We start from the raw sequence: 16978 nt of genomic DNA on the forward strand, positions 1-16978 counted from the left end.
ACGCCCTCATGCTTTGCCGCTTCTTAATCAGGTCTTTAGTCTCCTGCTTCTACGACACACTCTGTTATGATATCTGTGAGACGATTGTTCATTGTTTCGACATTACGGTCGTCGTCTTCAGTTAAAGCGGAAGATTTGTTCTGCAGCAAAATATCAGCATATAGTAGGTGCAGGGTTTCATCTGTAGCACGCTGTTGTTTCGCAGAATAGCTGTGCATGTGACGCATTGTGACAGAGCCAGGAAATGTTTGTTGTTTACTTCAGCATGAGTACTGCGAAGGAATAGCTTAATGCTCGCCGTATTGCTGTTTCACGGCAATGTCAATGGTGGCAATGGCATTTTGGCCACTGAGGCCAAGATTGTGGGATCATATCCAGACCGCGGCAACCACATTTCGATGGAGGCGAAATGCATGTGTGCCCATGTGCAGTGCGATGTCGGTGCATGTTAGAAACTCTACATGGTTAAAATTGATCTGTAGCCCTCCATTGCGTTGTCTCTCATAGCTCGTGTGCACCTTTGAGAGGCTAAACCGCATGTGTTTGCATGCGCTGAGAACATGTAGGGGTGATTTACACCATTTATTATAAGATGGACTGCAGCTGCACACTCTTCCGCTTGTTCGTGACCTGGTCGGGCTTTTTCGAACAAACTTCATATGGTGAGAAGCGAACAGTCCATTAAAGCAGCCTTGACCAGGAATTGGCAGAGCGTCTAGCATCTACTTGCCTCATGTTGCAGATTTTGACCTGGTTGGTCCCTTAGGCTTCTGGCTGGGCCTTCCAGATATCGGTTCTGTCGCCGCTACGTCACTCGTGCCTTGCCCTCCTTTGGCCTGCATCGAATGGTCGGCCGGCTTTGTGCCGTCTTCTGGCTTCGGCTTGGCCTTTGGGTCTGCCTTCGTTTGGGAACCTTGAGACGACTGCTTGCCCGGTCATTCCTTTGGCTTGGCTTCTGGCTTGGCTCCTGACTTGGCCTTTGGGGCTGCTTTCATTCGGGAACTTTGGGTAGATTGCTTGCCCGGTCATTCTATCGACTCTGTGCTTGACTTGGCCTTTGGGTCTGCCTTTGAGGAACCTTGACTAGATTGCTCGCCCTGACATTCCTTGGTCGCAGAGTCAGGCTGTGCCTGTGATTTTGCACTTGCCGATGCACCAGCTTTACTCGCCTCCCCTACAAATGGATAAAAGTAAAAAAAAAAATAAGTCGTTGGGGAGATGGTTTTGTCCCAAACGACGATGTAGAGCGGGAAACGACTCTTTCGCAATTGATCATGCACTGAATGGGCATTAGCTATGAACAGAACTTGCACTGTACGCTACAGCCTAAGTGATGCGTTGTTCTGCCTAAAAGAACTGACCGTAGTGGGTTTGCAGTTAGTCTTTGCTGAGAAAGCTGGCTGGAATCTCAGAAGCCAGCACTTAATTTGGGCCTAGGAGCAAGCAAAGCAAATTTCAGTGAGCGGCAAAAGATCAGTCTCTGGATAGATAAAACTCTTCACTGTGGGGCAGTTCATGTCACCTGCACTTGAACTTAATTTGAGGTCGTTGTCATTAAGTCTCTCTCATTTTGGCTTCCAGGTCAATGCTGCAATAAGTTCCGTAGGGTATGCTGAGCAAGAGAGATTAGTTCGTTATGCTGCGGCTAACGAACTGATCTCGGTGTGGCTCCTTCTTTACAGATGCTTTTCTTTCTTGCTTTGTACTTCATGTAAGACTGCATTTTTGATACTGCAGTCATGGATGGATTGGTGCATGAAATGTGGGTAACTAGAGCATTAGGATCCCTGCTTTTAACAGTGTGAAAGGTTGACAGAATGTGTTAGACAAATGCTGCTGGGGTGTGGCTGTGAACACTACATCTGCTGCTGCTGTTGTGCAGTAGCTTATATATTTGGCAGTCATTATGAGGGGGAGGCTCCCTTTAGTGAAAAATTGAGAAGTTAGCCTGGTCACTCTGGTTAAGTCAATCCTCGGCAGATGAAAGTCATGTCTGCACAAAGGACGCTTTATTGAAGTTATCTCATGCTGTCTTCGCATTTAACCACTTGAGTAAAGTAGATGGGTGTGCTGACTCTGGTGCACCGTAGTGTATTTATTCACCAGGCGCGATTTTGCTACACAAACGCCCAGCGCATGACCAGTGCTCAGATTTGCTTTGTGCTCTATTTCTCTGCTCCCTTTTGCCTGTCGATATGGCTTCATGCACGCTTTCCTTCTGTTATTATCCTCCTTGCCCTAATAGGCACATCAGCCCGCCGCAGTGGCTCAGCGGTTATGGCACTCGGCTGCTGACCCAAAAGATGCGGGTTCGATCCCGGCTGTGGTGGTCGAATTTCGATGGAGGCGAAATTCTAGAGGCCCGTGTACTGTGCGATGTCAGTGCAGGTTAAAGAACCCCAGGTGGTCGAAATTATTCCGGAGCCCTCCACTACGGCGTCCCTCATAGCCTGAGTTGCTTTGGGACGTTAAACCCCAATAAACTAAGTAACTAAACTAAAAGGCACATCGACGTGCTGTCTGTTGACACTGCTGCGAAACAAAATGCTGTGGGTACCAGGAGGCGAAGAGCAGTCGGTGTGACGCCTGTGTGTCATTCCGACTGCTAGTTGAGAAACGCACAAGTGGAATTGTGGTTATCACTGAGTATACACGGACCTGTTTCTTTTTTAAGATAATGTTTTTGCCCTGATGAATCTGCCAATTTATAAGTGTAAATTGAAATGTGAACGATGCAGATGAAGCACAAAACCGCAAAACGAGATGACCTTCACTGTGAGAAGCTCGTACTGGAGTAACATTGAAATTTGGGCTTGTTGGTTCGTACTTCGGAACAGCAGCACAAGAAGACAAGGGACCAGTGAACGAATAGATACATACAGCACTAAGCATGATTCATAGAAAAATCTAGGGAAGCGCACTGAAAAGGGCCTGATGTGCTAGAAATATACTTGAGTAACGTTGAAATACTACTGCAGGTTAATTTCACTTAGAAGGTGCAAAGAGGGTCCCTTAGGAGTGCTAATTAACCTTGCTTCTATTGGGTCTCCACGAGGTAGTGCGCCTTTGTTCTTGTGTCTTCATTTCAGTTTTCTTGTTCACATTTCATTTGTTGCTGATGTTACGTACCTTGGAGCCGGCTCTGCGAAATATGTGTTGCATGAAGAAAGCAGCAAGCTTATCTCACTTGATGCCTGGTTGTCTGTGCACCACCCATGTTTTTTTGGAGCACTGTCTGCGTGTACCCTTGAACATTACTTTACCAGGGAACGCAGAGGACAAACCAACCCACGACACGGCCAGTGCACAGATGGCATGGCAGAGGTGAGCAGTGTATGCCGTGCAGTGTTGTTTGAATGCTGGTGCTGCGCGTGCAGAGCGTAGGCAATGAACGGTTTTGTCATTGGCTGCAAACCAGGATATGGCAAAGGAATGCTGTTCGCTCGGCAATAAAGTGCCGTTTCGCGAGCGGTACTGCATCTGCTAAATTGAGTTGGGGAAATCTTCTAGATAGGCTGAGCTTGTGGGCGTTGTATGTTGTCAGTGCACATTGTAGAACCCCAGGTGGCTGAAATTAATCCAGAGCCCTCTGCTATGCTCTCTCTGTTTGCCTATCTGCAGATGCCAGACGTTAGCGTACCTTACTGCTTTCCTGATGTGGCGCTAACACTCACCACAAGGCCGTCTATGGAACACAAGAAAAAAGACTGAAAGAAAAGATGTGAAACACGTCCACAAGGGGAGTGTGCACATATCGGAGCCAGCGCGACGTGGAATGTGAGCTGTGTGAAGCAGGCAGAAGAAGAACGCAAACGTTGCAACACAGGCAATGTGCCATGCAGTGCTACGAAGCAGACAACCGCAATGCATGCGCGTGCTTGCAGGATAAGGGGCAGTAATCGTCTGTACCACGGACCCCAGAACCGTCGGAACATGGTGCAGCGAGAGTTCCACTGCCTAATCCAAGCGCCATCTGTTGGTTGCCCCTCCAAGCTTTTTTCGATGCAGCAGAAGTGATCCCCTGTTATCAGCAGAGTCTGTGCTCCTGTCTGTTTTACTCCATGCATTGGACACGCGTACCTTACATTTAACTTCAAACTTACGAAGCAGGGAAAACCTCTCTGTGCACCATGTGGCAAAGTGGTCAGAGTAAATCATATTGATTCTTGTGCAGAAAACTTGATATACTAAGAGAATAGCATTCTACTATATTTCAAAAGGGACGCATTCCTTTCTGACGCAATTTTTTCTTAGCATAGACTGAGATACGGGGCTTATCATGAATTGTTAGGTTTGTAAAAGAAGGAAATATCATGAACAAACTGTTGCATGTTCAGAACTAGTAGTCAGTCACCATAGCAGTCATTTTTTAACGCGTAAGCCTTACTTGCTCCATTGAGCAAAAACCAGTCTCTCTCTCTCTTTACGTGTTTGGGGGGGGGGGGCTATGGTATAGAAAATCCCAGCGATGGCAAGAAAAATAGGGTGACATCATCAGGCGGCTGTATGATGCATGCAGTAAGCCGAGCACCGCCACTTCAGACAATCGTATACATGTCGTTCTTCTATATAGGGTAAAAACTATAATAGCTTTTATACTGCTGTGTGTAAATTTCACCACTGAGCTGCTGGCTGCAATTGGTAAGAAGCTGCTTTATTTTATCTAAGTGGAATCTACGAGCCCAGCTGCCATTGTCTGTTGTGAGAGTGCTTTTAGAAACTCATTTGGGATGAAGTTAGTAGAATGTCACGGTTATTAAAATAGTTTGCGAATAGCACAACAAGCTGTTGTTCTACTGCTGCAGTTTTACGCGACAGCGTAGTATACAGCTCGTTCGGTCGAAAAGCCATCGGCATCGTAGGAATTGTGAGCACCGTGTGTCGGAAAAAAGTCGTATCATGCCAACCGTTTGCCGCAGAATGTTCTGGATGATGCCTTACGATTCAGCGTTCCGTGCAGCATAAACTTACTACCTAGAGCCTAGCTTGCGGCAGGGATGAACCACCAAGACAAGTGGGACTGTTACTGAGTCATTTCCTTTCCTCAAAAAAAAAAAACAATTTTTGATTTGTCCAACTCATACCTAACGGGCGATGGCGTTCGGTTCCGTGGACCCCCTGGCAACGCTGCAAGAGGCTGTCACATTCCACTCTTAAAGGCGAAGCTTAAGCTTAAGCGTCCTCTAAATTTTTTTTTCTTCAGGGGTGAATGAAAAAGTGTCCCCTATTTCAGTGGTCAATTCTTTTGGTCGTACTAACCCTACTGGAAAACACTGCACTTTATAATCCTTGAATCTATGGCTAAAGGTCGGGTGGTAATGGAATTGGATGCTGTGTGAATATAGTCGCAGGCTTAAGAACAGCAGAAAAATGGCTTGCATCCTGCAATAATTCTGTGAAAACGAATTTGAAAGCTTTTTGTCTCTAGTTATTTTAGTGGTATCCTTGTCAAATTATTGCAGAACCTTGTCACAGTGAACAGCAATGTGATGATTATCGCTTAGTTAGAGGTTAAAAAACTTTGGTTGGCCATTCTTTGTTCAAGTAGGCATTTTGCTATTGCAGTGAGATCAACAACACAAGATTCACTGCTGTACCACATTGAGTGAGGTCACCTCCTGTTTTTGCATTGTTGTTATAATTTGTTAAACTTAGTCTATCAAACATTTTGAACATCTTAAATGCACAAGTCTGCATTTTGCCTATTTGGACCATTCCAGAGCACGATGCCAGCCGTATTGGCCAATGCCACGACCTTTGACTTGGCTTGGGTTGACTTGACATAATTTGGTTTGTACAGCAGCATGGTACTTGTGACTCTTGTGACTGTGCATCATCAGCATCATCATTCTGATGTCTCCAACTGCAGGACAAAGGCCTATCTTGCATCCCTCCAATTAATGCAGTTCTGTGCCAGCTACGGTCATTGCATTCCTTCAAGCTTGCTTATTTCATCTGCCTACCTGTCTTTCTGCCGCCCCCTGCTATGCCTGCCTCTCTCGGAATCATCCATTCTGTTACATTAAGGGACCATTGGTGATCATGTCTTTGCACTATGTGCCCTGCCCATGCTCTTTTCTTCTTTTTGGTGTGGGCTAGGATGTTTTTAACTATTCCCTGACTCACTCTGCTCTCTTCCTGTCTAACTCTTAATGACTCTGCATGGGGACACCTTATCTCAGGGCACCACCATGTCTCAGGGCACCACAAAGCTGAAGTGAATTTTATTACTTGAGTTGTTTATTTTCATACTTACGATGGATTTGGGACATTGCGAGTGCTTATCTGCTTCAGATGGTACTGCATTGTAATAAGCTTTAGCTGTAGCTGTCACTACGGTTTCATCATCATCATCATCATCAGCCTGACTACACCCACTGCAGGGCAAAGGCCTCTCCCATGTCTCTCCAATTAACCCTGTCCTTCGCCAGTTGCCGCCACTGTATCCCCGCAAACTTCTTAATCTCATCCGCCCACCTAACTTTCTGCCGTCCCCTGCTACGTTTGCCTTCTCTTGGAATCCACTCCGTTGCCCTTAAAGACCAGCGATTATTTTGCCTTCGCATTACATGCCCTGCCCAAGCCCATTTCTTCCTCTTGATTTACGCCGCCGCGGTGGCTCAGTGGTTACGGCGCTCGGCTGCTGACCCGAAAGACTCGAAATTTCCGGAGCCCTTCACTACGGCGTCTCTCATAGCCTGAGTCGCTTTCGGACGTTAAACCCCAATAAACCAAACCAAACCAATCCTCTTGATTTCAACTAGGATATCATTAACCCACGTTTGTTCCCTCACCCACTCCGCCCTCTTCCGATCTCTTAATGTTAGACCTATCATTTTCCTTTCCATAGCTCGCTACGTTGTTCTTAACTTAAGCTGAACCCTCTTTGTTAGCCTCCACGTTTCTGCCCCATAGGTGAGTACCGGTAGGATACAGCTATTGTATACTTTTCTCTTCAGGGATATTGGTAAGCTACCATTCATGAACTGAGAGAACCTGCCATATGCGCTCCACCCCATTCTTATTCTTCTAGTTATTTCCCTCTCATGATCCGGATCAGCGGTCACTACCTGCCCTAAGTAGACATATTCTCTTACTACTTCCAGCACCTCGCTACCAATTGCGAACTGCTGTTCCCTTGCTAGGCTGTTGAGCATTACTTTGGTTTTCTGCACGTTAATTCTTAGCCCCATTGTTCTGCTCTGCCTGTCTAACTGATTGATCATGCTTTGCAGTTCTTGTCCTGAGTGGCTTAGCAAGGCAGTGTCATCAGCGAATCGCAAATTACTCAGGTATTCTCCATTAACTCTTATCCCCAACTGTTCCCATTCCAGTCCCCGGAATACCTCCTGTAAGCAGGCAGTGAGGAGCATTGGCGAGATCGTGTCTCCCTGCCTGACACCTTTCCGTATTGGAATTTTATTGCTGACTTTATGGAGAACTATAGTAGCTGTGCAATCGTTATAAATATCTTCCAATATTTTCACATAACACTCTTCTACACCCTGATTCCGCAATGACTGCATGACAGCTGAGGTTTCCACTGAGTCAAATGCTTTCTCGTAGCGGTTTAGCTGATTACAATACCAAGATACAGAAAAGGTCGCAGCTGACTATTTATAGTGGTGATGGAATCTGTGGCCTTCATCTTCGGCTCGGCTGAGTGTAGCTGTTATGAGCTAGGTTTAACTCTGTAAAAACAGTGTACATAGTACATAAACTGCCATTTCCTAAAGCATACTTGTCTCGGACACCGCTGTTCTAGTGGAAATGGCGCAAACACCAATTTGGATAATTAAAAAGGATTTAATTCAGGCTTGCGCTACGTTAACAGTTTGGGAGATGAAAAAAATGAGCGGCTGTTGGCTAGTCACAGCTTTACTGCAACTCTTGCCTGACAAACTATTAGGCATCTACTTGAAGTGTCGCGAGTGTGTAGTGATTTCCAACAGCATTCACGATGGTGCAAGGCTGTAGCCAGAGAAAAGGTGGAAGGGGGGTGTTAAATGGGGAAGGGTAAGATGCGCTCACCCCTTGGGATGAAGGTGAGGGAGTCTGAGAATATTCAGAAGCGAGATTTCCCTTGTGGTCCTTCGCCCAGGAACTCGTGACCCAGGCCATTGTTGCACTTGTTGCAGTAGACCTGCAAGGCACCAAATGCCTATACCAGATGTTTCATTGAACACTTGCTGATAATAGGGTGATAATATTTTAGGAATAAACTGTCAGCCGCAGCAGATCGGAGTAATTTCGAAAATTAGTTTACTAAATTAACTTTTCATTAGCACATTCCAGCTGGTGCTGATGGCCAGTGGCAAGTTTGTAACTGTTAAGATGATGATCTCACGTTAGTTTTCGAAGTGAAGTAAAAGTAATTTTCAGATGGTCCACAGCGCGAGAATATCTGTTGCTTCTTTCCGCTTGTAACTGAAACCCAGCGCATGAGGTGCGCGCGAGCAAGTTCAGTGGTAACACAACGTCCACTGGTGGCGTGTTGCAACGCCTATGGCGCCCAATTTGAGATGATACTGTCAACTTCGAATATATCAAACTCGGAGGGGAGCGCGAATTAGTTCGATATATGTCTATGATTTGATATATAAAAAATGACGAAAAATGAATTCTAATCGCCTGCGCTTTTGTACCGCGACATGCATGAACTTTTTTTGATTCGTGGCTCGGCGCTATTATAAATGATGGTCACCACTACGTGGTAGTCATATATTTTAGTGCACTGAATCAATTTTTTTCTGTCCCGTATAAAATATTTTTGGTTCGAAGATGGAAACGAGGATCACAGCGGACCAGCCGACTGGAGCATTTTCACAGTGGCAGCAGTTTCGACGTTCTGTACTGCCCTGTACTGTCCAGTGTCGCCAGTTCGTGACGTACCACTTGCACACCATGTACTGCTCATTACTGCACGAAACTTGCATGCAAAAGTTTGACGTCAGCATGTTCTCAGAGCCAATGCTTTCCGATTATAGGTGCCGGGCATTTCTCTAAGGAAGCTGTGTAAGCAAGAATGGGGCGCTAATGTGCGACTTCCATCCAGCGTCAAACAATTCTTGGTTGCTGATTTATTGTAAACTTTTGTGGGACGTACAGAAACACATTTGTTGGATAAAAAAATTGTCTGCTGTCCTTGGAGACCTTGGAGTCCGTCTTTTACGCAGCTCGGATTTAGCTGCACAAAATGGATCAAATGGCCATTGATTCGAATTCACGACGTACCGGCCGTTTTCTTGAAATTTTGCGGCGTTAAGTTTTCGATATTGAATTTTGAATGTGGTTCATGAGCTGTGGCGTAATCTAGACGTAATTCTTTTTTCTTCGATTTCTTCGTAATCTGGGCATTAAGGTATAATTTGTGTCTGGTGTAATAGAGGCACACGTGTATGTATACCTTGAGCACGTTTCGGCCCTCCTTAACCTTGCGCACGCTGTCCGCCCTTACGGTGCGGCTGAAGGAGGGCCACGGCGAGCTGTGGGCGAACTTGGAGCCGCTCTCGAACAGCTCGTTGCCGCACACCGCACAGGCGTAGACGCCTGCAAGGAAGACCGTGTACAGGGCTTAAAGTCAGGGACCCTCCACCTGGATTGGCAAGGGATCAGAGACGTAACAGTTTGAGTCAATTAAAACAATGAAGCAGTGATTGGCTTTTGTATGCCTGTTGACTGGCCACGTCAGGGACCATACATGTCCGACTAAGTCCGTGTAAAGGCTGGTTTACATGCATGCAAGTGACTGAAAATTGAGCAGTGCAGCGCTGCTAAAAAATTGTAACTTGTTGGAACATCGCCGCTCTGACTGCTGGAGCCTCTGCGATGGCTCTAAATAGCTTTTGCACTGCAGCAACAAAGCGTTTTCATCTGCATGTGAAACAGGCTTTACTCAAGCGCGCGGCGGTGTTGTGCGGGCCTCCGTCAGTTGTAAAGAAAAAGTAACGCAAAGCTTGTACTGTCTTCACAATTTGAGGGAGAAAAAATAATTCTCCGAGCAAATGGAATTTCCCTAGATTATACAAAAATCCTTTTTCCCCTAAGCGGCGTCCAAGTTCCCTATATTTAGGGGAAAATCCCTAGGGTTGGCAGCACTGGCCGTGGTGAAGGGCTACTCCCCCCTCCCCCACTCCACGTGCGCGGCTGCCGATAGCGGCTGACGATAATGGAGAGTTATGGTATATCGCGATCCACGATCCGCTACCATGAACCGCTTCCGCCAGGCGCTACTGCGCATGCGCAGAACACCGTGAGGGCTCCAGATGGCGCCACGTGCCCCTTCATCTGCGTGCACGCCTGCTGCGTCGAGACCAATCAACGCGTACTCAGTGGTCACGTGTCACTGTTGTCCGCGGTAGTGGATCACGCTATGATATAACTAATATTTTGCATGCGGTTGTCTTTGAGGTGGTATTGCACCAGGTGGTGGAAATTTCCGGACCCTTCACTACGGCGTCCCTCATAGCCTGAGTCGCTTTGGGACGTTAAAGGGCAACTCCGGCGATTTTTCAGCCATTTTAAGTTAATGGCTGTTTTGTGTTCCTAAGAACCTCCTGTAATGTGTACGATACAAGGTTTTCAAAAGCAACCGTAAAATAATTTTTAAACAGCAAAAAACGCAAAACTCGAAACCGAAACCGCAAAACCGAAACCGGGGAGGTGCCTTCGTGCGGTACAGACTGTGACGTCACGAGCGGGTTCGCCGCGCTGTGAAGTCCCCGAAGATACCACAACTACCCTGAGCCGCGCTGTCGACATGACTGAAAGCGCGGAGGACAGCTTTTCCGAGACCAGCGAGTCTTTAGAAGACGACTCATTCGACGATTTTGGATTGGACGAGTCGCCTTTTAGGTATGATCCACCGCCGCGCGAGCCAGCCGAGTCACACCACAAGCCGCGTCACCTGCAGCACGGAGACGGTCTGAACTCGGAGAAGTGATTACTTGAGTCATTTCTCGTGCATGCATTTGTGACAGAGTCGTCAGAACAAAAGTTAATGAGATGCTCCCGACGACAGCTGTTCGTGTGGCCAGTGCCGGCCGACCCAGCCTGATGAAAGAATCTGCTGCCGGAATGTTGCCGCTGTGCACAACGTCCTTACAGGGGCATGCATCACCAACAGTCCTCTCTGCAAAGCTTTATCTCGACGGCGAGCTTTTGGAAGTGAGTTCACGCCAGCTACAGTTCTACAATCCAATATACCGCTTCTTTGACGGCCGCGCTTCGTTCAGCTGGCCGCTGCGATAGACGGTTGTACTAGAATAACGTTGGCACAGAATATGCCTTCAAGCGCCAGTTGGACGAAGCCTTAGCGAGTTCAAAGATCTCTTTGAAGTACACGCTGTCTTCATAGCAATCTGGCGCGAAATGTTCCGAACACAAGCGGGAATGCTTCCTCGGAGAACAGTTTACACGGCGGACAGCTCTCACCAACTTGTCGCGAAGGTTCTTATCGCTAGGAAACCTACGCTAGATCACGCCCGTTGTCACAGATCAAGAATTTGTGCACCCCACAGCACAACAGAAGTTGCCGTGACCCATCACTCTGGCGTACACGTCACATCAGGCACGTTGAGGTGGCGCGAAATTGCACAGGCGGTCGAAATAATTCCGGAGAGCTCCACTACGGACCTCTTTCTTCCTTTCTTCTTTCACTCCTCCGTTACGTCGCGGTTCGGGTGTCCATTACTGCGTCATTTACTTGCCTCAAAACCAATTTTCAGTTTTCCCCTGCACTGCCAGCGCCAGCGCGCGCCCAACCAGCTTGACACGCCGCCCCGCCCGTGACGTCACAGAACAGGGTGGCCTGTAGAAGTTGCTCGATCAGTGGGTGCCGCTCGCGTCGAGGAGCGCTTGTCTTCAAAATTCGTTTGCGGAAAAACTACGCCGGTTTCAGGTGCGAAATTTTACATGAGGCATCAGACTATGATAAAGAATACAGACTTAAAATTTCATTTCAATCGATGCACATCGAAAAATCGCCGGAGTTGCCCTTTAAACCCCCATAAACCAAACAAAACCATACCATTGTTTTTTTTTTTTGTAGCAAAAGCTACATTGGCCACGAACTTGCGATTTCGCTGTGGCGGTGCTCCGAGGAGGCACAGAGACCGACCTTGAGCCGTTGCCTAGCAACCGCCGCTGCTGGCGGACGCCGCGCCATCTGGCGTGACGTCACTCCGCGCGCCTCGCCGCCGTTTGGTACGACGTCACACCGCTTGCCTCGTCGTCGCGCTCGCGCTTCGCCAGCTGTGTCGCATGGCTGATAACACGTCGGAGGATTGAAAAGGAGAGCTCGCGTGCGCCGCAACCAGAGTTGATGCGGCAGTATGGCAGAGTATCTCAAGCGGAAAAGGGCGGCGGATGCTGCCAACGTCCCCGCGTCGACATCGGCCACTGGTTCGGTTGCCTTTCACTCCGTACAACCCGACTCAGCCGAGCTGAGCCACAGCCATTTTTCATCGAGGGAAGGTGAGGTGACCAAAGGCCCCTTTGCGAGCATTTCACCCATGAACAAACGAGCACCAGGCCAGGGGAATATCGTACCCATTAGAAAACCGGTGGGTACCGGGGGGGATCGAACCCAGCACCTCCGGAATGCTCTGCCACAAAGACTTCCCATGCGAGTGAGCTCTGTTGGGACTCGGGCGGTTCATGCCCTTCTCCCCACAGACAACGGCTGAAAGCAGTCGGTCGTACGGTTCCTTATAAAAGTCCGCTTTGGCGTTCAGTATAAGCTTTCGGATGGTGGGCGAACGAGATTAAGAAGTTTGCGGGGATACGGTGGCCGCAACTGGCGAAGGGCAGGGTTAATTGGAGAGACATGGGAGAGGTCTTTGCCCTGCAGTGGGCGTAGTCAGGCTTATGATGATGATAAGCTTTCGGCAAGAGAAGACAAGCGTAGCTGAGGGTGGCGGAGAGTTGGGTGAGGGGATGAGATTAAGAAGTTTGTGGGTATAGTATAGCCGCGGCTGGCAAAGGACGGGGTTAATTCGAAAGATGAAGGGAAGTACTTTGTCGTGCAGTAGGCATAGTCAGGCTGATGATGATTCTTCTGGATGCCGTGTATTGCATGCCGACAGAGGTGGCTGTGGAGATGGAGACAAGCTCGAAAGCACTGTATCTAATGCGCCCTGGGCGCCGGGGCAACTGTCGCCCGCTCTCACCGGCCTTGAAGTGGTCCCGGTACTGTTCCGACCCCATCCATTGGGAGAACATGGCGCCTCCCGACGCGGGGCAGCCCAACGTTGGGGCAGCCGCGGTCCGGACGTGATCGCGCCCCACCGAGCGGCCGGGCTCGGCTCTTCTTCCTCGTCTTTGTCTGTCGACGAGAGGAGGGTGCAGCTGCGTGACGTCGTCGTTGTGTCGCTGGAGAATGACGCATATACGTGCGTTCGGCGGAGATTGGCCACATAGAGAGAATTGACAGCTTGACTCTGCTGCGCAATATTTTGGAATAGAAAAAGAAACAATAAGAACTTTAATTTTCCAGTCAAAACTACAGCACCCACATGTAAGCTTAGGACGAAGAAGGAAAGGATGGGGGGTGAACGGACCCCCCTTGTAGTCGGCGCCTCTAGCAGGGATTCCTTCCAGTTGCAACGCTGAATTTGTGAGGAGCGGAGCGAACTGCATGCCGCCGTGACCCAGCTGAGTAGCTTCAAACGAGAGTGAAGTTTGTGCTGTTGTAGTCAGCCTCAGATTTCAGAAAGAGAGAGAGAGAGAAAAGGATGGAAAGGCAGGGAGGTTAACCAGGCGATGCCCAGTTGGCTACCCTACACTTGGGGAGGGGAACAAAGGGGAAAAAAGGAAAAAGAGCAGCAAGGAAATGAGTTTTCTAAGTGTCCAGCGACCACTATGTCACGGGGACAGAGGGCGCGCACTGAAAACTTAGATTATAGACGGGAATACAACCCCGAGTCCCTTAAGAATCTCAGGAGCGCTTTCACCGCTTTCCTTTGTGAGGAAGGTTGCGTCCAAGGTCCCAGAACGTTGGACTCTGTTAAAGGACGCGAGTCCAAGCGGTACAGAGTAGCAATCAGGAAACCGTGCTCTCGCTCAAAACGAGGGCAGTCACAGAGGAGGTGTCCGATCGTTTCATCACAACCGCACTCGTCACACGCTGGAGAGTCAGCCATTGCGACGAGATGGGAATAGGCGTTTGTGAACGCCACTCCCAGCCACAGGCGGCACAACAGCGTAGTATCACCGCGGGGGAGGCCGAATGGCATATGATGTTGAAGCAAGAGGTTGAAATGGTGCGAGCGGGGTGTCCAACCTCCAGGGGCAGACCACGACGTTACAGTCAGAAAAGTTTGCGGAGGGAAGGAGGTTCGGTGACAGGTCTGGAGGAAACGGTCTACTATATCGGGAACAAAAATTTGCGGGTCAAAGTCAGTTAGTTTCACCTCGCTACCCGGTCGCCTGATTGGGCTTTTAATACCTTCATACAATATCAGGCGACTGGGTAGCGTAGTGTAGTTACAATAAACGTTTTTCCAAGAACTCGCGTCCCGCAAACTTTTGTCCCCGTGGATAATACTCCGCGCCGCCGCTCGGGCGGCATAGAGAGCCCCTGGCCGTGCCGTGGCACTTCGTATGAGAGGCGGCCATTTCTGGCGTCTTAATCCCCCACCCTTGATCCGCTGCGAAGGTGTTCGAATTGAATCGGAAGAAATTGATCTGTATTAATGTTTCAGGGTGCTGTGAGATCAGTCACGTACAGGCGCGGCCATAAGTAAACGGAGCACGCAATTTCGTTCGAAGTGCAATCACGCTTTCTCCATTGGTAATGAAAAAGCGGTGTTTGTCTAGAAGAAAGCCAACCAACCTCCGCTACTAGCATGCGCGTACCACTGCTGGAAATTTCAATTAGGTGACGCGTGAAAAATATTCGAAGACAGTTGCGTGCTCCGTTTACTTTTGTGCGCGCCTGTACGTCTGATATTTCTCTGCTTGGTGGCTTCCATCTCCATAGCTACGGTGTAGCAATGGTCTTGCTGTCGTAGGGGGACAAAAGGCCCCTCCCAGCGACCTCTGATCAGCCTTGTCTTGTGCCTGGCAAACTTCCTGATCCCTTTGCCGCTGCCGCCGAGTGCATTATCCTTCCCTTGTTGCTTACACCTGTCGCTCCTCCTGTTGCAAGTCCCTTTCTGTTCAGTGTAGCTGGGTGTTTGGTGGGTGCGAGAATAGGAGCGTAGAGGAGTGAACTAGGTATGGCGGTTCGCCGCCTTCCGACCTCCCGACAGCCTTTTAATCATAGCTCCACCTTAAGGGGAGGTGCAGGGCCTGTCCCAGTGAGGAAGGAGCTCCGGGAAGGAGCGTGTCCCGCATCCTTGAGGCCGCTGAAGCCGTACTGGAGAACGAAGCGGCCCTCCAGCAAATGGTATCGGCAGGTTCTCGGAGTTAATCTGTGGTTACTCCCCTGACTCCTGGCAGCCCTCCTGCGCTGTCACGCTAGCAGGTGCCAAAGAAATAACCAGAACGTCATGCAAATCGTTCGACGCCATCAGCTGGGGGGTCCCTTTTAAGGGGAATTTGCCGCTTAGTTCCGGAGTTGTATAGAGGTACGAACACACTAGCGGAAAAAAATCGGCTGTGGCTTAGCTAAGGTTAAGCCTGGATAAGCGAAAAGCTCTCGCTGCTTTTCAGCCAACTCCTAAGCTACCACTTCTGGATCGGTGTTTCTGCGCCGTCCGACTGTTGCTTCGTTTTCTCCTTCCGTGGCGAGTGTCTGCGCCTGTTCTATGGGCAAGCGCGCCTTATATACCCCTCCTTTCAAATGTGCACTGCGCACGGCTGCGGCGAAAGGTCAAACGATGGCAAGGATGGCCGCCTCTTCTATGGCCGCCGACGCCGCTCACGCGTTCTTGCAACGCCTTGCGAAAGAACCTTCTCCTCTTGGGACGGCGGTGACGACCGCGCCGCAGCGGCGATGCACAGACGACGGCTGCGGCAGCAGCGGCCACCTGCGCTCCGCGTGACGTCGCTCGGTTTCGCGCATGCGCAGCTGTGGCTAAAATTGATCAGGGCGCACGCCAGACTCGGTGTTGACGAGCCTAGTGAAGCTTTTCGCTTCAAAAGTCGCGGCACGCCTCCGGCGGCGAGGAATTCGCGGGAAAGCGCCGCCGCGAAAAGGTCCCTCCATGCCAACCCAGTCGAGGTCCGTGATTCTGCAGGAGCGTACTGGACTCCGCCGCCGCACGGCCACCTGGATCGAGCGCGCCGCGCGCGCGTGATCGAGGCGGCCGTGGCCGCCGCCATGTAACTTTATTAGCAGCCAAGAGGTGGCGGCACAGACGCTCCCCACGTGACTAAGCCGGGCTCTTCCAATACCTCCTAGAAAGACTTTCTAGGAGGTATTGGCTCTTCTCATTGGTCTCCCAGCTTCGCGGCACGCCGCCGAAAATGGCTCCTCGACCCATTCCATGACCCGTTCGCTACGCGGCAGATTGAAAAACATTTATTCACCGGCAGAAAGCGATTCAAGGTGAGTGCTTGGTCGCGCTAGATGGCCGTCAGCCCGTGGCTTACGGCGACCTCGTTGGCTCGCTCCACTGCGCGGAGTTGGATGGTCGGAGCTGATCAACCCGCCGCCGCGGCAGGTTTCGCGGCAAGCGCCTTGCCGCCGGCGGCGCGCCGCGTGCGGCTCTCACTTCGGCGTCAAGACCGACCGACGAAACACTGCGCCGCCGTCGTAATGTCGAGGGACGATCGAGCGCGGCGCATCCTCTTTGGGTTCCTATCGGTAAAGGCCGGTTCACATGACGGTCCGTTCGCCCGCGGCCCGCGCACTACGGGTTCATGCGTCACCACATTGAGAGGCGCGCTGACCAGGCAGCGGGCTGACAGCGCGCCTCTCGATGTGGTGACGCATGAACACGTAGAGCGCGGGCCGCGGGCGAACGGACCGTCGTGTGAACCGGCCTTTAGCGGCGAACGACCGGTTTTTCCGCCGGAAAAAGTCGGTTGTGTA

The 16978-nt window shown here is 49.9% G+C and overlaps 2 protein-coding genes across 6 annotated transcripts in view; one reads left to right on the plus strand and one right to left on the minus strand.

Annotated features, from left to right (window-relative positions):
* Nucleotides 1-16978, plus strand: part of LOC149346723 (ribonuclease P protein subunit p21-like) — a 33473-nt gene that overhangs the window by 11556 nt on the left and 4939 nt on the right. Inside the window, exon 5 of one of the 5 annotated variants that reach the window (XM_089586644.1) lies at nucleotides 3622-16486. The exons of 3 other annotated variants lie outside the window; for them this stretch is intronic. The gene's annotated coding sequence lies outside the window, so the exon portion shown is untranslated. Of the gene's footprint in view, nucleotides 1-3621; nucleotides 16493-16978 lie in introns of those variants that run through there. One more of the 5 variants, XM_089586642.1, reaches the window with a different exon arrangement.
* On the minus strand, nucleotides 573-15015 carry LOC149346724 (uncharacterized). The gene is made up of 4 exons (XM_089586651.1): nucleotides 13170-15015; nucleotides 9407-9549; nucleotides 8032-8143; nucleotides 573-1174 (listed from the first exon to the last, which is right to left on the minus strand). Exons 1-3 carry the CDS (start codon nucleotides 13636-13638, stop codon nucleotides 8066-8068), a joined length of 690 nt encoding a protein of 229 aa, XP_089442777.1. The 5' UTR covers nucleotides 13639-15015; the 3' UTR covers nucleotides 573-1174; nucleotides 8032-8065.

Source organism: Amblyomma mixtum, chromosome 4 (assembly GCF_055824585.1).
Source record: "Amblyomma mixtum isolate Tamu chromosome 4, ASM5582458v1, whole genome shotgun sequence".
NCBI classification, from domain to species: Eukaryota; Metazoa; Arthropoda; class Arachnida; order Ixodida; family Ixodidae; genus Amblyomma; species Amblyomma mixtum.